General features: G+C 40.4%; 3 protein-coding genes across 3 annotated transcripts in view; 2 read left to right on the top strand and 1 right to left on the bottom strand.

The window, feature by feature from the left end:
- Positions 1-2,428: 2,428 nt before the first annotated feature.
- On the top strand, positions 2,429-3,634 carry LOC308138364 (alpha-2A adrenergic receptor-like; the record flags this gene model as incomplete). The annotated part of the gene is made up of 1 exon (XM_080507448.1): positions 2,429-3,634. The coding sequence occupies one exon, from the start codon at positions 2,429-2,431 to the stop codon at positions 3,632-3,634; it is 1,206 nt and encodes a 401-aa protein (XP_080363574.1).
- A 7,542-nt stretch (positions 3,635-11,176) lies between these two features.
- Positions 11,177-14,126, top strand: LOC308138190 (BCL2/adenovirus E1B 19 kDa protein-interacting protein 3-like). The gene is made up of 6 exons (XM_080507202.1): positions 11,177-11,310; positions 11,762-11,933; positions 12,054-12,114; positions 12,375-12,481; positions 12,769-12,918; positions 13,570-14,126. The coding sequence occupies exons 1-6, from the start codon at positions 11,268-11,270 to the stop codon at positions 13,610-13,612; spliced, it is 576 nt and encodes a 191-aa protein (XP_080363328.1). The 5' UTR covers positions 11,177-11,267; the 3' UTR covers positions 13,613-14,126.
- A 144-nt stretch (positions 14,127-14,270) lies between these two features.
- Positions 14,271-20,466, bottom strand: part of LOC308138535 (serine/threonine-protein phosphatase 2A 55 kDa regulatory subunit B delta isoform) — a 6,468-nt gene continuing 272 nt past the window's right edge. Inside the window, exons 2-10 of the mRNA XM_080507695.1 lie at positions 20,337-20,411; positions 19,054-19,151; positions 18,357-18,522; positions 18,146-18,258; positions 17,885-18,062; positions 17,620-17,784; positions 17,254-17,423; positions 16,146-16,237; positions 14,271-16,022 (exon numbers count right to left, since the gene is read on the bottom strand). Coding sequence (XP_080363821.1) covers positions 15,743-16,022; positions 16,146-16,237; positions 17,254-17,423; positions 17,620-17,784; positions 17,885-18,062; positions 18,146-18,258; positions 18,357-18,522; positions 19,054-19,151; positions 20,337-20,411 — 1,337 coding nt within the window. The 3' untranslated portion in view covers positions 14,271-15,742. The remainder of the gene's footprint in view (positions 16,023-16,145; positions 16,238-17,253; positions 17,424-17,619; positions 17,785-17,884; positions 18,063-18,145; positions 18,259-18,356; positions 18,523-19,053; positions 19,152-20,336; positions 20,412-20,466) is intronic.

The raw sequence follows: 20,466 nt of genomic DNA on the forward strand, positions 1-20,466 counted from the left end.
GCCCATATTACATGCAGAAACATCCAGTTAATTATTGTGTCTGCCCCACTGGCAAAGCGCAAAGATTGCTATACTCGGCAGCCATTTAATTATATGCTTGTGCCTGCCTCTTTTGTTTTAATGTTATTTTATGCTGTACAACTAGTCCAACATCTTTGGGACCATGGACACAAAAAGCACATCTAAACCTGCTGAACGTTCTGAAATAGATTGCAAAGATTCATGTTGTAGATTCAGCTAACCATTTCCAAATAAATCGCAAAAAAATGAAAAATATCCCATACAAAGTGGACTGGAAAGGGACCTCGTGGAGGAGATTAGAGGACGCAATGCAACTCTATTTACCGTCCTTTAAACGGGGATGAATTAAGTCTAATACACTCCTATACTTGCTCTTGTGAAACAAGTGCATTGTAATGACTTGTACTTGGTCTCAGCGAGCAGTGAGGGGCAAGGACACAACATTTCCTCTGGAATTTTCTAGTTCAATGTTATCATCATGCTGCCAATGTACAACCCAAATTCCAGACAAGCCGAGGCCGAATAAACAATAAACAAAAGCAGTTCTTATGCATGAAAATGTTGCCAAATCTTCTCTCCCAATGCCAAACAGCTTTTCTATGTTGTCACCTGACACTGAAATTCAAGACAATGACAGTCAGATGTATTGGTACCGCTCAATGCAGACATATACATATATATATACATATACATATATCATAAATACAGACATGGCTAAAGGGCAGGGCAAACTTTATTATCCTCTCAGTACAATTTGTGGCACATTCTCACAAAAGTTAGATTCCTCAGTTTCCTCGAAAAGAGCATGTGGTGGTTCCTGGTTGGCATTGTTACAAAGTGCATTGACATGGTGCTCAAAGGACAGTTTTTTGTGGATGGTGGTGCCGAGATATTATAATTTTGGTTCTTCCACTACGACCTGGCTATTTAAGATTAGAGGAGTGAGAATAGCAACTTCCTAAAAATCTACCCACATTTCTTATGTGTGGAGATAGGAGTACTTAATGCAATCGAAATGCAACAGAAAGATGTTTCAGTCAGAACTAATGTATTGTTTGGTTGATATATAGAAATACACACATCTTTAGTGTTCCTGAGCTGATAACTAAATCACATGCTAATCATAGGCTTTAAGAGTTCCAGTAATCTGTATTATTTGCTCTGTGTGTATAAGAAATGTTCTTTTGTTTAGATTTTGAGATGAAGAGATTATAGAAACCGTATTAAAAAATATAATTCTTGAATAACCCATGATGGAAGGTGGCTGGCATGCCAGTGACTATAAACTAGTCATAAAGTAAAAATAGGATTCAGCAACAATGTAAAGCAATGGGAAACACTGGACTGCTTCAGAGGAAATATGTTTCCAAGCTTATGCCTCTGAGGCATCCTGTCACAGGCGTCACATTAGAGTATCCAACATTGTAACACACACAGGGCTTATAAATAAACTGAACCTTGCACTTGTTTTCAATTCAAGGTTTCACAATAAAATGAAACCTGCTTCTCTCAGTTTTTTTTCACTTTGACTTTTTTTACCTTGTCATTGAAAAAAACAACAACATTTCCCTCAATTGCAACCACTGGAATTCTTTTGTCCTCTTGTGCTGTTAGTGACTAATGCTGTAATTTCATTTTCTCTGTCAATTTGGACAGGGTTTTATTTCCCGTCAAGATATGTTATACTTTTAAGATATATCTGAACAATATGTATTAAAAAAACATAACAATAGTTCATGATATAAAACTGTGAAACCACGTTGAGTGTTCGGCTATTTTGCTGTAATTTACCAAAGAGGAGATATTGCTTCTATAAATCAACAATAATATCAATGTCATAATCAGCCAATGGTTTCAGTGAGGGGCGCGGCAGCAGATGTATTTTAAATCTCCAGCGGTAGACAAACCCGCCCATTCCTGTTCTCACTCGAGTGGAGCCCGCATCACAGATTCTCAGCGTCAGATCAAGCCCATATAAAAGACACACTCCTTCAGTAGCAACAGATGAAAAGACCTGCCTGAGCCAGCATCGTCTGCAATATAAGCCTGTTTTATGAAATGTCTTCCAAGGGATTTATCTGCAAGATTTTACTCTCAAAGGTTGGTGGATGAACCATTTTTCTGAAAGAAGTTATCTCTTATTGATTCTCTCTGATGTATGAAATTGGGGATAAATCAAAGTTCCTTTTTAGTTCAGATGCTACTTTTTGTCTTCTTAATATAAGCAGACATTTTCTTTGCTGGCCTCTATTTCCTCACAGACAAAAAAAAACCCAGAATGAGAGACTATTATCCTCTGATGTTGCATTTTTGAACGGATGGATTTAAGACTGCTTGTAAACACAGCTCGCAAACCTTCTGACAGAGCACCGTTCCGACTGTGAGACTGACAACGCAGCTCGTCCTGATGGGTTGTCTCAACTTCACCAGCGGAAATGAGACTTTACCCGGCAGGCACCCTTACACTGTGCAGACCTCTGTGCCTCTGACAGTCCTGGTGGGTATCCTCATCTTGCTAACTGTTTTTGGCAATGTCATGGTCGTAATCGCTGTAATCACATGCCGAGCCCTGAGAGCACCTCAGAATTTGTTCCTCGTCTCTCTGGCATGTGCAGACATCCTGGTGGCCACCCTAGTGATGCCGTTCTCCTTAGCGAATGAACTGATGGGCTTTTGGTACTTCGGTAAAGTGTGGTGTGAAATCTACCTGGCTCTGGACGTGCTCTTCTGCACCTCGTCCATCGTTCACCTGTGTGCTATCAGCTTGGACAGATACTGGTCTGTCACACAGGCGATCAAGTACAACCTGAGGAGGACTCCACGGAGGATCAAAGGCACACTCTGCTTGGTCTGGGTGCTGGCAGCCATCATCTCATTCCCGCCGCTTATCACGATGAAAAAGGACGAGGGTAAAGAGGACCACCCCAAATGTGAGATTAACGAGGAGAAGTGGTACATCATATTCTCCAGCACCGCCTCCTTTTTCGCACCCTGTGTCATTATGATCATGGTGTACGTCCGGATCTACCAGATTGCCAAGAAACGAACAAGAACTCCTCCAGGAGGAAGGCAAAGAGAAAGCGGTGGCTCTGAAGATATTAAGTTCGGGATGGATGCTCAAGGGGCCAAGGACAAGGAGGAGAAAGAGGAGGACAATGGAGGGGACAACGGACTCCATGTGGAGGACGATCCCTCCTCGTCAGACGAGAACGAAAGCATCCTGTGTTCCCTAAAGAAGAAGAAAGATATGAGAACGGTCAAAGTGACCCAGGTGAAACCTGGTGAAACCTCTCCGAAGCCGGAGAGCCAGTCTGCGGTGAGAGTGAGCAGGTGGAGAGGACGCCAGTACAGAGAGAGGCGCTTCACTTTTGTTCTGGCTGTTGTTATGGGTGTGTTTGTCCTTTGCTGGTTCCCCTTTTTCTTCACATACACTCTCACGGCTGTGTGTGACATCTGTTGCGTCCCAGAGACACTCTTCAAAATGTTCTTCTGGTTCGGTTACTGCAACAGCTCACTGAACCCGGTTATATACACCATATTCAATAACGACTTCAGGAAGTCTTTCAAAAAGATCCTTTGTAAAAGGGACAGAGGAGAGTTCCATTTTTGGTGAGGTTACTATGATTGTAAATATTGTAATAAAAGGGTCATTAAAGATCTGAAAGAATTATTTATAGAACATGTGAAAGAAGAAACTATGTGATTTAACAGTGTATATATGTGATTGGTACTTTGCACGTACACCCTGGGAGACACATTTTCTATCCATCTGTGTTGGTTTTGTGACCGTGTTTAAACCAGTCAGTGAGTTACAAGACATGTTGTCTGCCTCTATCTGTACTTTAAAGTCTTTATCATTATAAATGTCTCGATCTGGCAGAAAGCTACCGGTACTCCATTATAATTAGCAGAACTTGGGAACATTTTAATTGAATTGATGGTAATATAACACAGACATCTGGCTCAAATTACTCCTTTTAAACTCATCTTAGTTGTGGAATATGCTACAATACTATAAATCCACTGAAATGCCAATAGTTTGTGAATAACCCGGGACAGTAATTACATTATGACTGGAATTGTAGCAATGCGCTAACAGCAGTGATTATTTCTCAAAGAAATGGAATGGCAATACGAGGAAATCAAACTCTTTTTCTGTTTGTTATTATCATTTAAATTGGACAGAATCTGAAAACCAGACAGTTGTGAAATCTTAAATGCTTTTGAGAAACTTTTTCTTCGAGCAGTAAAAAAAAGAAAAAATCTACTCGAGCCAAGAGCACAAAAATAAATTGTCTTTAATCCGTCATCTATCTGATTCTTTTATAACAAGCATGAGAATGAGACAATCATACAAAAAGAAAATTAGGCTTTGGAGGTAGGGATGGCACAGTAATATTTAGCATGGTTTATCATGAATTATGGGTCCTATCAGGATATTATTAAATCCTCCCCTGAAGTCAAACAGAAGTCGAGTAGTGACAGAAGGACGGGGTGGCTGCTGCAGATTACACCAAGCGGTTGATATCCACACACGTTTATCAATTTTGTGTATTCCCACACACTGTCTGTTATCAGGATCCCTTGTTTCTTCTCCTTTTTCACTTTTCAGCACTAACAACTTTCCTTATATCAGCATTTCTTTGCAAATATAATTTCAGGCCATCATCAGTGTGTAAACCAGGAATAAAGCAAATTTCCCCATCCATAATTGTTTTAACTGTGCAAACATTTTCAAGAGCCACCTCTCATATGTACAGTAGAAAGGAGAGTGATTTCCCATGCTCTCTGGGACTCTGATGTTTTGAGATTCCTGTGGTACACATGTTTGGGTTCAACCATGTCTCAGAGTCTTAAAATACAACGTCTATTACTTACCACAAATGGCAAACCATAGACCTGACTATTGCTGATAAGGTTCCCACGGACAATCTGACAAGAGAAAAGGAGAAAAATCTTATTTGAGGCTTTGTGGTCCCAAAATCTATTTTTGCAAGGCTGTGTGATCATTATGAGGCTTTGTCAGGTTTCCGGAGTTCCAAAGACAGGACCAAAAATTTCTACTTGTGGAAATACTGAGCAATTAACAGTTAATATTTAGTATTATAAAATGCCCTAAAAAAATGCTTCTACCTGGTCCTGATTCACTGTGTGTCTGGAGAATAAACTGCAGTGATTGCGTTTCAATGCATCCTTATTGATAATGACAATATTCCTGGAGTCGTTTGCCATGCAAGAGCAGCTGGATGCATAAATCGCATACTCACCAAGAAAAGACAAATTAAATGCCAAAATGCCTATTATAATACTTACTCAAAAAGATTTATGAAATGGTGGAAATCCTATAGAAAAAAAGCCTGAACTTGGCAACATCTTCCAATTGATTCTTTAAACGTTACAGCCCAAAATACTGACATATTGAATTAATCAAGTCTTTGGAGATGTTTCAACAACTGAAATGCCTCATCCGACATCAAACTGCATTGTGGTTGGCTACAAACTATAAATGCTCAGTTTCACTGCCACTGTAATCTACGCAGAAGTACCCACAAGTCCACTTTCATTGTTGACTAAGACAATGATTTATTCCCTCTCTGAAGGCCACAAAGCATCATGATTTATGGGTGTGATACTACAGCTTATAAAACTCTTCTTTATTAGCTGTGCCTGGCAGAAGTTCCCACAACTGTCCCATAATGCTCAAGTCAGTGTTCTTCATTTCACTCTCATCCCAACTATTACAACCCAATAAGAGCTGTTAAAGCTGCGAGGCATGTGTCTGAGAGTGGCAGCTTAAAGACCGACAGGAACAGACAGTATCCCAGACAAACAGAGTCAGACAGAGGCAACAAGACTACTCTAACAAGTTTAAATCATAGCTAGTGATGAATAGAGTGTTTTTAATTGAATGCCGGGCCATTCATTATGGACTGAGCACGATGAATCATCCACGCTGGAACATATAATACTTCCTCCCTCTTGAATGGAAACGGATGCAGGATAATCAAATTTGACTGTGATGGATGTGAGCAGAAGGAGGATCCGTTTTAATTCAGCTCATAATCTCTGCTACTTTTTCCTACTCTCATGACTCACAATTGCGGCTGCTTTATTTTAATGTATTTCATGTGGCGTGTTAGTGTAGTGTAGTGATAAAGGCATGTGGCATTTGGTAACATTTCAACCGCCACAGCGCATGGACCTTATGGAATGGAGTACATTTTCGAATTAATAGAAGTTGACATTTAGGGACCGAAAGTATCAAATTGAAGACAAATATTCCAAAACCTCATGGTTTTACGTGCTGATTTGTATCGCAACTTCAATCTGACAATCCAGCATAAAGTGAGAATAATAATGTTTCTCGCAGGACCCCAAGATATAGAGGAAATGCTGTCTGCAGCTTTAACACCTTAATTCTTACCTTTGTTTTGTTTGCAGAAGAATCTATCCACCAATACATCATCAGTACTGATTTATCTATCTTAGTGTTGCGGGGGGGGGGGGGGGGGGGGGGGGGGGACCTATTCCAACTCACAATGGACGAAGGCAAAGTACGCTCAGAGCAAACACAAAGAGACCAACAACCACTAATATAAAGAAAAAAAATGTCATTAGCGTAAACAGGAGTGTGTTTCACACAATGTCTCCCAAGTAAACAAAATTAAACAATGTGTTTTCTTTTGTAATGACACTTTTATTTATTCAAAGACCTTAACTCAGTCATTCATTTTTATTTTTTATTTTATTGGAAAGTTTTTGCTACCTTCCTGTCTGCCTTGTTCGTTCAATTGTATGACTCAGTTTCCTTGAATGGTGCTCCTCTGGTACAATGTTAAGTTTTCTTGCTTTGTGGGTTTTGCTTTAATGTTTGACTATATGTCACTGATTGTTTCCAATAATTTTATGGGGAAACACTGAGAACAGTTTATTTTCACAGATCTGTGTATACTTGTATATTATCAACATGGTAAAATTACCCATTGATCTAAACCAAAAAAAAAAAAAGATAACTATGATTGACCTTCTTGCTCATGTGTGAGATAGAAAAGAGAGAAGAGGGAATATGTGGAAAATGTTTTGGAATAATCCATCATGAAAACTCCCAAGTACTCCTTCATTTGTAAATTGATGTCTTTAAAAACACAAATGAAAACAGTCCAAACATTAAAACAACACAATAATTATCAACATCTACAGCTATCTTTTCACTCTTTGGCCAATCCTCATTTCCATGTCTGACAAACCTGCTCTGGATCTATCTTTCTTCTTTAGCCATCTTGTCCCTTCTACACTAAAGACTGTCCACACAAACACCAAACTGAAAAGTATACTATTGATGTACGTTATCAGCTATTTGGCAGATTGCCAACATCTATGGCACGCCTCCACACAGATATAACAAAGTTTACAGTGACATCTCAATAGGTTGTAATCGGGTATGCAAAGTTGATCCATGTTTGCAGTCATTATGAGGAGCGTTTATGCTACAAACAAGAAAACAAGACTGATTGTCATTATGGAATCATGACTCACAACAATTGAATATTTGAAGCAAAAACATGACATCATTACACCCTGTAAACATGAGTGAAATTAGGATCTGAGGTTATTACAATGCAAACGCCGCTAGACCGTGTTAGAAACAGTTTGAGGCAATAGCCTGCATTATTAATAAAATGTAATCACGAAAGAGCCATTTTGAGCGGGAGTGAAGCACAGTGTAATAATATACTCTAGCTTGAATATTTCATCAAATGTTGCTGTTCATTTGAGCTTTCAGTTGTATTTCCCGTGGCGCTGATTTCACGTGCGTCACACAGTGTTTGAAGTATTTTTGAAGCATGGGAAATATTGGTGAAGGAGATCAGCATTGAATTAAATACCAATAGTTGCAACTAAAGGGAGGTACTGTAATCTTACAGCTAGAAGACCTGGCATTGAATTATAACTGCATGGAGTTTGCATGTTCTACCCTGACATGTATACTCTTATCAAAATACATTTTTGAAAATGACTACGAAAGACAATAAGACAGCTAAGCTATGCGGCTTGTGCATCCAGATGTGTGCGTTGAGACAGGTACTTCCACTGAAATGTGGGTGGGAATCAAAGTTTGAAATCAGTTGAACAAAGGCTCTCTGGAGACTTTCTGTTATTTATAAGAAATAACAGCATTTTATTTTTTTTATTAAGTTTTTTATTTCCAAGTTGAGATTTTACATGGCCTCTCTGGGAAAACTCAATGAAAATGATTACATGTAAAACATGTAAAAGAAGATTATGCACAGGTGCACTACTTCTGCATTATCATGGAAGGAGATATTCACATTCCATAATAGACCAGAATAAATAAAGGAGTGAAGACCAAATTTTGGGCTTGTATACTCCTATTCAACACTGCATTTGCCATCTCAAAAATAATGCCGCTGAGTTTTGTTTGTCACCGAAAATGTTGTTTGCTTGTGTGTACACCTGAAGAGTACCATAAAAAGAAGGATTTCTAAGATACTTGATATAAAGAGCTCTGCAAAATAATGCACTGTATTCAATAATCCCTCATTACAATCTCAAAGCCACAAAGCAGCATTTTTATCTTGCTGGCAGTGTCAATGTAAATAGAAATAATGTTGTACGCTATATACCCAATAAAGTGACCAGTGAGGGTAAATGAAACTATACATGAAGAACATGGCACCATATCTTTTTGAGTATTTTACTTTGCTCCGGTGAAATCTTTTCGCATTATTACTATCCTCCTGCTGCATGCTCTTCCTCCAATACATTAGCGATTACTGGTGTGTGAAAACAGCTTGTGGTATGAGTCCCAAGTAGAAGGCTGTGTTCCATGTACTTGCCACTGGCTAACACTGTTCTCTCATCAATGATAGATTCCTCATATCTCTTGGGATTTTGTTTTATTATCGCTTGCTTGGTCTGGCTGATGCAAGACAGAATGTTACTCTCCTCTGCCTCCAAGACAAAAACATTGTGTGGTAATCAATGTGAGATTTCCAGAGGATAATTTCTGCTTCAAATGAATGGCCAAAGGGAGAGACTACCTTTCTCTGTCAAGCCATACCATGTTTTCAGTTTAATTTTAACCCTCACTTTACCTGTTTACATATTTCATCTGATTGTGGTTTATGACATTGTGTTTGGGATGTTTTATGTGTTTTTATTTTCTGCGTTAGTTATTTGCTCATTGCGCCAATGAGCTCATATATGTGAAAAGTGGGATTGTTTTACTGGTAATATGTGTGAAAATATATCTATTTATTGCACGTTATTAATTAGATGTCATGTTTTATACATAGTGTTTGGTTAACCATATAACACACATGGTGAAGGATAATACAGAAAAGGAGAGACAGCACACCAACAAACATTGAATCCATGTTTCCTGTTATTTATTTGGAGAAAACATTGCTGGAATGAGAGCTGGGATGTGGAGTGAAACACAGCATTCATAACACTTATAACAAAATAACAGGCAATATTGCCTCCTTCATAAACCGTGACAGCGCTAGTAACAGACTGTAATATTATCTGAGAGATGACTTGTGATAAAGTCTTGTATTCTGGGGACTTTGAGTGTACGTGTGAATCAACATTATTGACATTTTATTAGAGGATGTTGCAGGAACCTGATACTTTCATGTTCATAACTTAGATGATGAACTGAAATACAGAGAGATGTGAGGATGTTGTAGTACAGCGCTGAATATAATTTCCTGTAGTTATTTGTCAAAATAGTGTTTCTCAAATAAATTTTAGTTCCAATATGATGTTTTCATTTTCTAAGATTTTCCTCCATTCAACATTCATGACTCCAGTGAATAACAATAGCTGTCTATTGATACATGAATCTCAAAATCTATTATTCTAATCTGGGATATAACAGGTGTTCTTGCTTGTACAAGAATCTATTTTTTAACTTTCTATATCTCGTCTGCGTTTCAGAATTTCTATTATCTATCAATTTGTTTCTATGACTGTCCAGATTTATCCATCCATCCATTCACCAGTGTGGGGGTGACACTGTGCATAAAGGGCAGGGCTCATCATCACTCCTTACATGGCTATGACTGACAATTACCCACACATTCAAACCTATATTGCCATTATACAGTAACTTGGAAGACCCAAAGTAAAAACCCACAGAAAAGGACAGAAAGAGCATGTAAAGTTTAATCTGTACAAAGTGTGTTGGAGCTCAGTTTTTCCAACATGAATTTGTCATTTAAAGATAATGCATCAATCAGGAGAAGTGACTGGAAGGTAAAACATGGCTGACGAGAGCAAATGTACAAAGAATTCCAGATGGAGCACTGAATGTTTTGCAGAACAATTGAACAAATATGATCTACAGTTATTAATTTAGAAGTAGCAGAAATAAACAGAAATAACAAATATGGTCACTTGCCCCTATTAAGGGCAAACACCAGATATCCCCACACTAATCAGTCAAAAAGACAACTGGAGAGGTGCAGGCTGTGAACTTTGCATCCCTTTGTCAAGCCTTTCATTCAGTAAATATACAGTAGAGTTCCTCCAGAGCCACAGTTCAGCTGAGGACAGACATTTAAGGACACACACTGCAGCAGTCATTGCACTAAAAAAAGCACACAATGTAAGCCACTGCAAGTGGTCGCTGCAGTCTGTGTGCTGCAGATGCAGGTCAGTGGTGCAGTTCAGGTGATCCAGTGCATGTGAAGGCACTGGACCTAAGGAATCACACTGTCTGAGGTAAATCCCATCCATTATTGTTTGTAGAATGATGAAAATGCAGTAGCATGTCCAATATGGGAATTCTATTCTATTTTGGGGCACTTTCGCGGAAGGGACATGATAATCTGATAGGTTATGACTGCCACCTGCAGATAGGTGCATGGAATTACCATCAAACAGAGTATTAACCCCAAACTGAAAACAAGGACTTGCCAGGGCCGTATTTACTTCTTTAAGTTGTTACGTTTAAATAAAGCAACAACAAACAACAACAAACTTATTACATTTGGCTAATTCATTCATTGAGGTTGGACCAGGCATGCGCGCGCCGTCGCCGGAGTGTACGTGCAGTGCGTGCCCCCCTTTCTCAGCCAATCACGTCGTAGATAAACAAAGCGTTGCGTCATCGTTATTGTGGTGGTCGGAGCTCCAGCCGCTCGCAGAAATTTCGCCTCCATTTCGTTCGAATTGAGACCCCGAAAACGCCGCGAAGCCGCTCGATTGCACGCGGGACGATGTCGCTCCAGAAGGACGGTTCATCCGACGAGAGTTTGCAGGGTAAATACTGACGAGAACAACATCACATCAAACAAATCAACATCTGCACGCTGGTTTCTAGTGGGGAAGCTAGCAGAGGCGGTGTTAGCTGAGGAAAACAAAAGGGAGCTGTAAGGGTCAGTCAGGAATCGTAATCTTGTGTAAGTATGAGTTGTGTATGTGTGTGAGTGTGTGTGTGTGTGTGTGTGTGTGTTTGTTTGTTTGTGTGTGTGTGTGTATGTGTGTGTTTGTTTGTGTGTGTGTGATGAATAAACATGATTTATAAGGGATTTAGTAGAATTGTAATGGAGGCCCTTGCACGAGGTAGGAGATGATATTTACTGTTGCAAAACCAAAGTTGCACTCAAGTCAAGGACAGTGTGTATCTGTTCATTGTTCTTCTTTTCTCAGGCCAGATTGCTGAGTAATTTCCCATCCGGGTTTCATGCGTGTTCTGTGGATCTGCTTTCAGGTTCCTGGGTTGAGCTGCATTTCAGTGGCTCTTCCAAAACCAGCAGTCACCATGGAAGCCAAGAGCAAATCCCCACCACCTCCATCCAGGAGGCCGACCTGGAGAAAATGCTGCTGGACGCACAACACGAGTCTGGCCGAAGCAGCTCCAGGGGAAGCTCCCAGTGCAACAGGTCTGTGAGAAAAGAGGAAGGACTATGGGTGTGTGTGTGTGTTTTCACTCTGCTTGTTGAATAATGCAGACAATGAAGGACTGTCATCTTCTAAGTGTGTTTTATATGTCGTCACAACAGTCCGATGAGAGCACAGACCCCACTTCTTCTGTGGAGAGGCTCAGAAGGCAGCAGCTCGCAGGTAAAGCTGACCGACATCAGAATCTGTTGTCTCCATTATGTAAACAGCACTTCGACATGTCCTGACAGGCCATGCAAACATTCACTGGGACACAGATGTCTGAATCATCATTAACTGTTTCATCCCAGCCCTGTTTTTCCTGCCCTGACAAGTCAAACAGTCCGATCTGATAAGATGTTTTACAGTGTATTGGTTTTTAATCACCCGTGGGAGGTCAGCCGATGCTGACCATTCTTCACTCTCATGTTGTTGTTTTCTAGTCTGATGAAGACTTCCAAGAGAGAAGACGGGAGGTGGAGAACTTAATGAAGAAAAACGCTGACTGGATCTGGGACTGGTCAAGTCGACCTGAGAACAACCCACCAAAGTATGTAGCCACTCAGTAATTTAGTCATTTCTGAACATTCACATGATTATCTATAGGTGGAGATCTTTAAATTTTAAATTCTCCAGCAAGTATAATGATTATAAAGATATTAATCGTAACTTGAATGCAATTTTGTCAATAATGTTACATGAATCTGACTTGTAAATCATTTCCATTACATTTAAACTGATGTCTTTGGGAGCAAAGGTGACGGTGTGACATTAAACCGACTCTCATCGATTTTAATGGATTCAAAAACGATGAAATATTAATGTGTTGCCCCGTAGGGAGTTCCTGCTGAAACACCCGAAGCGTTCGACCACTCTCAGCATCAGGAACACCAGTGTCATGAAGAAGGGGGGCGTGCTGTCTGCCGACTTTCTGAAGCTTTTCCTTCCCTCTTTAATCATTTCCCACATACTCGCTATTGGCTTAGGGTAAGCAAGAACGTTTAATGGTTAATTATAGTCACCACGCAGGATCTTCAAACTTAAAAACACTTTCTTGGAGCTCTCGCTTCAAAGAGCTTTTTAAAACCAGAGCTGCTGTGCATCACTTGCACATGTAAATAAAGTCTTTTAAAGTCCTTTAATGTACAGATGTGCTATTTAGAATTACCATGCAGGAGAACACAGATCTGCTTTGCGCTGTTTGCCATCAGCGCTGATGCAAATGGACCTTCAATTATTAACTTGCATGAATAATTGAGTGGTTGTCTTATTTATTTATTTTTGTTTCAAAGTGACACATTCCAGTTTTGTTTTTCACAGACTGGTCCAATTAATTTACATGTAATAAACTTTGAGTACATTTTGTATAATTGTAAAATATAGGAGGGGATTATTGACACTACAAAACAATTGTTTGTGGTAGTACATGGTTGGATAAACGAACAAGATCAGTGTCTCGCCGGCAGAAAGTCATTTCCGAACACCAAAAGTGATTTGCATGTCAAAGATGTCGAGTGATTTTAGCTTTAATCTAGAAAGGAAGAATAGAGTATTGGGCATTGCATGTTTTGTAAATATGTTGTTCCGTACTATTCCCAGCCACTGTGCTATTTCACAATCCTGTTTCTCTCCCCGCAGGATATATATCGGGAAACGTCTAACCTCCCATAACACCTACTGAGCGGCGATGGTGAAACATTGCAACACCTTGTCGCCGTCACATGACCATCTTGGCATGCCTTAAAATTGGACCCTGGGACGATGAAGGGAGGAGGTGGCCATGTGGCTGGGTTCAGTTAAAGGGAGAGCCCCCACATGGCTCACGGCACTCGCCGAGAGAGTTGTCGATCTGTCATTGCCGTTTCCCCTCTGAAAACAACAGTGACCAATCCGCAGCTCTCTGCTTTGTCGTGGAGATGAACGTTTTGCTGCTTCTTGCTCCTTAAATCTGCACGTTAGGGACCTGATATATGTTATACATTATTGCCTTTTTTTTTCCCCAATTGCAATGATTACATGTTTGTATTTTTAAGATCAGCTGTGAATCAAGAAAAAAACAGATTGGACTGTTTTTTTTATTTAATTTTTTTCTTCCTAATGCATAATTTGCTGTATGTTGAAGTAATTGCTCTGTTGTTTTTGGGGGGAGGGGCACAGAAATGGTCGATTTGTTCATCCAGACACAAATAAACGTTTCAAACATAAGTGATGGGAGTCGAAAACTTATTAGAGGGAACATGGATAAATTTATATATAAAAGCAAAGGGAAAAAAAACATGCAGATGAACACAATTAAAATTTTATTGAACTTTGGTCAAAATAATAAACAAGTGAATACATTGCCACCATGTTAGGAATCAATGGACAAAGACAATGCATTATGTGTTTGTTTTAATGGTATCAGTATGTTTTTTTGTGTGTGTAGTCAACCTTCATTTCTGCATTCACAACTACACAGGTAAGATCCACATTTGCGAAATATGCGGTTTCAAATTTTGAGTGACATCCCTATGAGTAAGGGCACATGTACGAGGCCTGTTTGAACTTCCTACTTGTTACATGATTCGGAGGCACTCTATCACATAAACTTGTATGATGTGCAACTTTCCTCCTCGGGTGTGTTTTCATAGACCGCCACGTATAGCAGCAGTATATGAGGACATAATCTATAAAATAGGATTTACAAATAATGCACATGAGGTTTGTAAAACGTCTGGGGACAAAACTTGTAGCTGTCACTGATAGAAGTAGGTATTAAGGCTGCAGATTCCCTTTGTCCTGGACCCTATCTTGTGCCATTTAGTTTCCAGTCCTGCATCCTGAAAAGACAAAAACATGTTTAAAAACTAAAACTTAATCTCTTGACACAAACACATCATCGGTCGTCGTCTCCCAACAGTGGTTCTCAAACTGGTTGCCCTCAAGTAGTATTTCCTCAACAAGTTTGCTTGAGATCTGCTCAAAAGAAGAAGAAAAAAAAAAAAAAAAAAGACAGTGGTGTGACTGGACATGTTTCCACCCCTCTACAACATAAAAACATGCAAAGCAATAAACATGTTTTAATACATACTTCTAAATTTAAAAACACATCTGTAGTTTTAGTTTCTTTTATTATGTGGATGACAAGGTGTACTTGAGTAGATACAGTCAGTGAAATTATGTCACCGTATTGACTGGGGTAAAATAAGAAAAAGGGATGGGAGAAAAAAAAAAAAAAAAGAAGAAAAAGTCCACTTTCCAAATTCATGGCCTTTTCCACCAGTAGTCTGGCCAGAGTAGATGGCCAATGGGGGAATGTTACAGTTAGGTTTATCGGCCATTGATCCGCACTTCAGAAGGGCCCGCAATCTTTGAAATGATGGTACAACCTTGACAAGACGTCATTTTAAGGAGTTCCAAGAGTTCTGTCGTTAAATTGTGAAATGAAGGCTTAAAATGTCAACACAAACACCAACGTTCAAGAGTTTGACCTCTAGGGAGTGCCATTCCGTCAATTAGACCCGAATTGGACTTTCTGGGTCGGGGGATGGGAGGGGAGGGGGGGTGGGGGGCATGTTGATTGCCCTGGTGCCAAAAGGCAAAAAAACAACCTAAGCTCAGACTCAAAATAAAACAGGCCTATGGATCAACCTCCTGTTGGCGAAGAAAAAAAAAAAGAAAAAGAAAAAAAAAAAAAAAAAAAGTAGACACGTGCTTTCGAATTCTTCACCAGGAGGACAACAAGGCTGTTTCTTCTTATACAGATAGACAAGTAGTAGGCTTAACTACACAGGTACGGTAAAAGCCCTATCCTCTGGAGCCCCAAAATCTTCTAGTTGATTTTGTCCTGGAAAATGTACAAGTTGTTGGTGGCTGCCACAGCGATCACGTTATCTTTGGGGTGCCACGCAGTGTGGAGGATCTTCTTGTTGAAGTCCAGGCTGTCCACGCTGATCTCGTCCTTCTTCCTCTTGCCGCCGGTGGACACTTTGCGCGGCTTCAGCGTGGCCCGTGGTTTGCTGCTCTCCCGAGACGCCTCCAGTGTGATGTCCCGCCGGGTGTTGCGGTCGAACATTCGGAAGAAGTTGTTGTAGGAGCCGGTCATGATGGCACTGACGGAGAGAGGGGGGAATGAATCCATCTGAAGTACCAACCCACTACGGGGCACTCGGGGGGGGGGGGGGGGGGGGGTTAAACGTCGTGGAATGAATCAACGGCGTTGTGTCGTCACGTACCTGTCACTGCCATTCCAGCAGCACTCAAACTTGTCAAAGATGCAGTCGTTCTCATACAAGGAGCAGAGTTTACTGCGAAGGTATTCATGGACCTGAAACAACAAACACAACTTGATTCTTCTGGTAAAACAGCCTTTTCATCATCTTAGGGACATTTGAGCCTCCAATTCTTTAACGAATTAATGACATCTGTTTTTAAATGAATGGCAAACCAACCAATTTTTTTTTATTTTTGAGGGGCTTGGGGAAAAAAAGCATATTATTATTTCTGATTGAATTGAGAAATGATAATCACAGAAGGATAATGATATTTACAATTTTTTTTTCTTAGCCTATCGTTTTGGTAAATAAACAAGCTGTCTGCAACAAATCGCTACACCTCATGCTTTATTCTCTCAATTTTTTTTCTATAATCATGTATCGTTAAATTGCATGGATTTGTATTAAGATGCATTATTTGATGTTGAAATTGGTTTTCAAACGGTTCACTTTTCAAACAATTTTCACAAATTCAACAGTTTTCCAAATCATAAATGTCGCCGCACGCCAACTCGGGTGGTGAAGAGGTTGCCTGGCAACAGCACATCATCATTGTGCGCAGTCAGTCACTGCAGCCCTACAAACTGGCCTGAATGTAGATTTTTGCAATATTTCTCGTAAATTCTTCTATAAGCCACCATGTTGGCCATGAAAGCCCAAGAAGGAAATGAAAAATGAAAAAGAACCAAAGTGAAGAAAAAATAAAAATCAAACGGCATCAGCATCTTCAGATCTGACCAAACAGTAAAACGCCCTTAAAACAATCTTCAGCACAGGTTTCATTGGAAAAGTGTTTTTTTAATAACAATCCAGTTTTTAGTTTGTATGTAATAATACTACGTCATACTTCTTGTAATTTTTTTGAGAATATAAATACATTTGGATCGTCATTTTGAGGGTTGTGAGTAGATTAAATGATTAATAGATGTTAAAGGAAACTTAAAAAAACGCCTTTTGTTTCAAAACCTGAAAGCTGTACTTGTATAAATGAAAACCCTGCAGATCCATCAATACAGGGTTGATGCCAGTTATACATCTTTATTATAGGGAACAAAACTTTTGTACGCACCTGATACGTCTCCACTGGCCTGTTCTCCATGTTGAGGTCCCAAACTTTGACAGAGAGGTAGTCACGTGTCATCATGTAGCGTCCGCTGTGACTGAACTTCACATCTGAGATGGAGGAGATGATCTCAGAGAAAAAGGACCGGCTGCTGGGATCCTCCGGCTCCTCAAAGACTGCAAACAGAAGAAAGAAAACCTCAAAACCCTTCCTACAGTCACACTCAGTCTCATTGGACTGTGACAAATCCAAATGGAACAATCGGTATGTTAAAAAAAGAAGAAGAAAAGAAACAGCAACTGTAAGAATGTTTGAATTGACAGACTGATTACTGGGAGGAAAATAAAACAGGACGACATGAGAAGTACTTACACTTTGAGTGCCTGTCGCAGAGCGCCGCTGCTCGCATGTCACACAGGCGGATGGTGCCTTTGCTACTGCTGTACACAAATACATTGCATTGGTGTGGATGGCACTCAGCAGCTGTAATTACTTCTGTCAGTTCCTCCATGTTGGCGGGCTTTATGTCTACAATATCTGGGAGCACACCGTTAAGGAATCAACAAGCTGGTGTTTCACAACAACGCAGTGCAAAGACAGTGAGCCAAGCGTCGAACAAGCGACTGGAAAAGGATACTAAAACTTCTGTCTGTGATTTCCAAGTGCCATAGATTTATTCTTAGGTCATCTGCAGAGAGGTAAGTTTCATGATCACTATTTACAGAAATGGAATTAATGTGATAGGTGTGCGCATTTGCAAAGATCCTCCGAGGGCTTGCTTCTACCATGAGACCCATTGGCATCAGTACTGGTACCTGAAATAATCCACATGTATGGTTAGAGAAGAGCCCAAAGCACAAGCCTGTTTCAGATGCGTGGAAGATGGAATCAAACGTACCCGTAAAGAGGTGATTCTAAAGGGGTCTCTGAGTCGCCCGTCTTCGTCTTTCAGGTTGTAACCTTCTGCTCGTTTGTCTCTTTCACTTATTTTCCACAATTTGATAGTTTTATCTGACAAGGAGATGTAAGCGGTTCAAGTTGAGTTACACAGTTTCAAAGTCAATGTATTCGTATTCAAAGTGCAGTTTAAGAAACAAACAAAAGCTTACCGTTTGTTGAAAGTAGAAAGTGAGCAGCATTTTGTTGGGGTAGCCATCTTATTTTATTTATCTTTTCCTCGATTTCTAAACTTTTCAAATAGTCGAATTCTGGCTCGTGACTCTGAAAAGTGCTATAGACGTTGTACTCCCCGCGGAGGTGTGGACGATTCTTGGACTAAGGGAAAAAAAAAAAAATTAAATAAGTAACACAGTAAGCAAATTTTGACCCTAGCTCCTACAAGCTGGATGGAAAACTGATAGGAGTCCCTTTTCCAACAGAAGCAGCGCCGAGTGTGGTGATGTATGTCACTACTTTAAGTCTTAAAATGACATGTGAACCTGTATAATTTCAAATTTGTCGTTTCTTTAACATTGTGCCCCCCCCAAAACAAAATACCATTTCTCTCCCTGTACTCTCTGTACAGTAGGAGGTCGGCTGCTGCTGGCTTCCGTGATACTGACCCGACGACCATGCCCAGAATTTACCCTCCACCCAAAACTGCTCAAGGAAGGTGGCTGCCCACCTCTCGGAGGTTTCTTCCTGTAAATCTGCCTTTACACCCCTTCTGAGCCCATGTGTTTGTCTTCATATGGTGTGTGTATGAATCTAAATCGAACAAGCGTGAAGTCCTGACCCTCATGTACAGAGTGTGCTTTGAGATGACGTTGATTTGCTTTGTAAACAAAAATGTCATAAGAATCTTACCTCCTGTTCATGTTGGAATATCACTACTCTGCCTCCTTTGTCTCCAGTTGCAAGTAACTCTCCAGAGTAATTGAACTCAACTGTTGATATTATGTCAGCTGAAAAGACAAAAATAAACAGGGGTGAGTCAGACTGATCGGGCTTCATGAAAAACTTTCCCCAGTTGAGGATTTCAGTGACGACAACATCCAACATCTTATAAAGGACTTGGACGGCAGCTCCCTGTGATATGCATTACTTAATCACCCCTTCCCGTTGTTTGCATGCAGATTCAGTTTGATGATGAATCTACTGATTTATAGCCTGCCAAGTTTTTGGCTGGCCTCACAGTCACTTTCGCACTTTCAATGGGAGGGTGATGGAGAGCAAGGCTGCCGTTCTAAGACCAACGGCAGAACTTTTGAAGAGTTTTAATATTTTTAGATGTAGGCCTTGATGAGCAGTGAAGCGTGACCTATGCACTATGATTGGATGTTGGGTTAATAGGCACTTACACCATGACGTTTATGTAAAATATTATTTTTGAACGTTTGTACACATTTTGAGTTTCATTGCATCCACAGACAAACATATGCATCTTATGAGTTTGTTAAAAATCATAAATAGGGGTACCCGAGGGAGGTTTACAGAGATGGGCATATAGCACAAGCAACAAGGAAGATGATGAGACTAGAGAATGAAGGAAATAAGTGCGGGACTTCCAGCATGCTTCTGGACATGTTGTGGGGTCAATATGGAGAAAAGAAAAAAAAAAAGACATTTTGTCAAAAATAGTTTAGTTGGATAAAAGTCTGTGACAGACACAAATAGGAAACTATGTGTCGTAGGCCGAGGGAAAACCCCTCCATATATAGCAGGATGTGTGTATTTTGGTCGAAGAGCTTAGCTTCCACCAACACAGTGAGTGTAGCAGTGCTATCTGGTCCCCGTGGCAGTGCTCAAACTTCACATAATGGCAGATAAATAAGACGGACAAGACGCGCAATCGCTAATGAAATGAACGTATGAATGACAACAAGCATGATGTCACTCCACAATTTATGGACGCAGCACATTGACGTCACGGACGCGGTCGCTCCCCTTTAATAGCTGCTAGCGAGCTAGCATCCCGCTAGGTCTCGACACACGCTCATTCGCAGGCAAAGGGCGTGTGTGCAGCCGATCCACAAACACACTCGCAACAACCGCGACCCCTGCCCAGAAAGTAAAAAGCCGTGCGTCCACGCGGCGCGACCAGAAAGCACATTCAAGAACAACCGCTGTAGCTAACGTTAGCCACATACCTTCCGCAACATCTTCATCTATCGCTCCTTTCACTTGCGAGAAGCACCACTGGAAATCATTTCCTCCTGCAACTCCTGCGAAAAACAAGCAAAGCGTGACTTGGCGTGTGGCTCGCTTTTGGTGTAACTG

Source organism: Blennius ocellaris, assembly GCF_963422515.1.
Source record: "Blennius ocellaris genome assembly, chromosome: 13".
NCBI classification, from domain to species: domain Eukaryota; kingdom Metazoa; phylum Chordata; class Actinopteri; order Blenniiformes; family Blenniidae; genus Blennius; species Blennius ocellaris.

What these genes read in the sequence shown, in the direction of transcription:
- LOC308138190 (XM_080507202.1), top strand. Translation starts at nt 11,268, where the DNA reads ATGTCGCTCCAGAAGGACGGTTCATCCGACGAGAGTTTGCAGG. An exon ending in GGAAGCTCCCAGTGCAACAG is followed by an intron (nt 11,934 to 12,053) that starts GTCTGTGAGAAA and finishes TCGTCACAACAG; the next exon opens with TCCGATGAGAGCACAGACCC. An exon ending in ATACTCGCTATTGGCTTAGG is followed by an intron (nt 12,919 to 13,569) that starts GTAAGCAAGAAC and finishes CTCTCCCCGCAG; the next exon opens with GATATATATCGGGAAACGTC.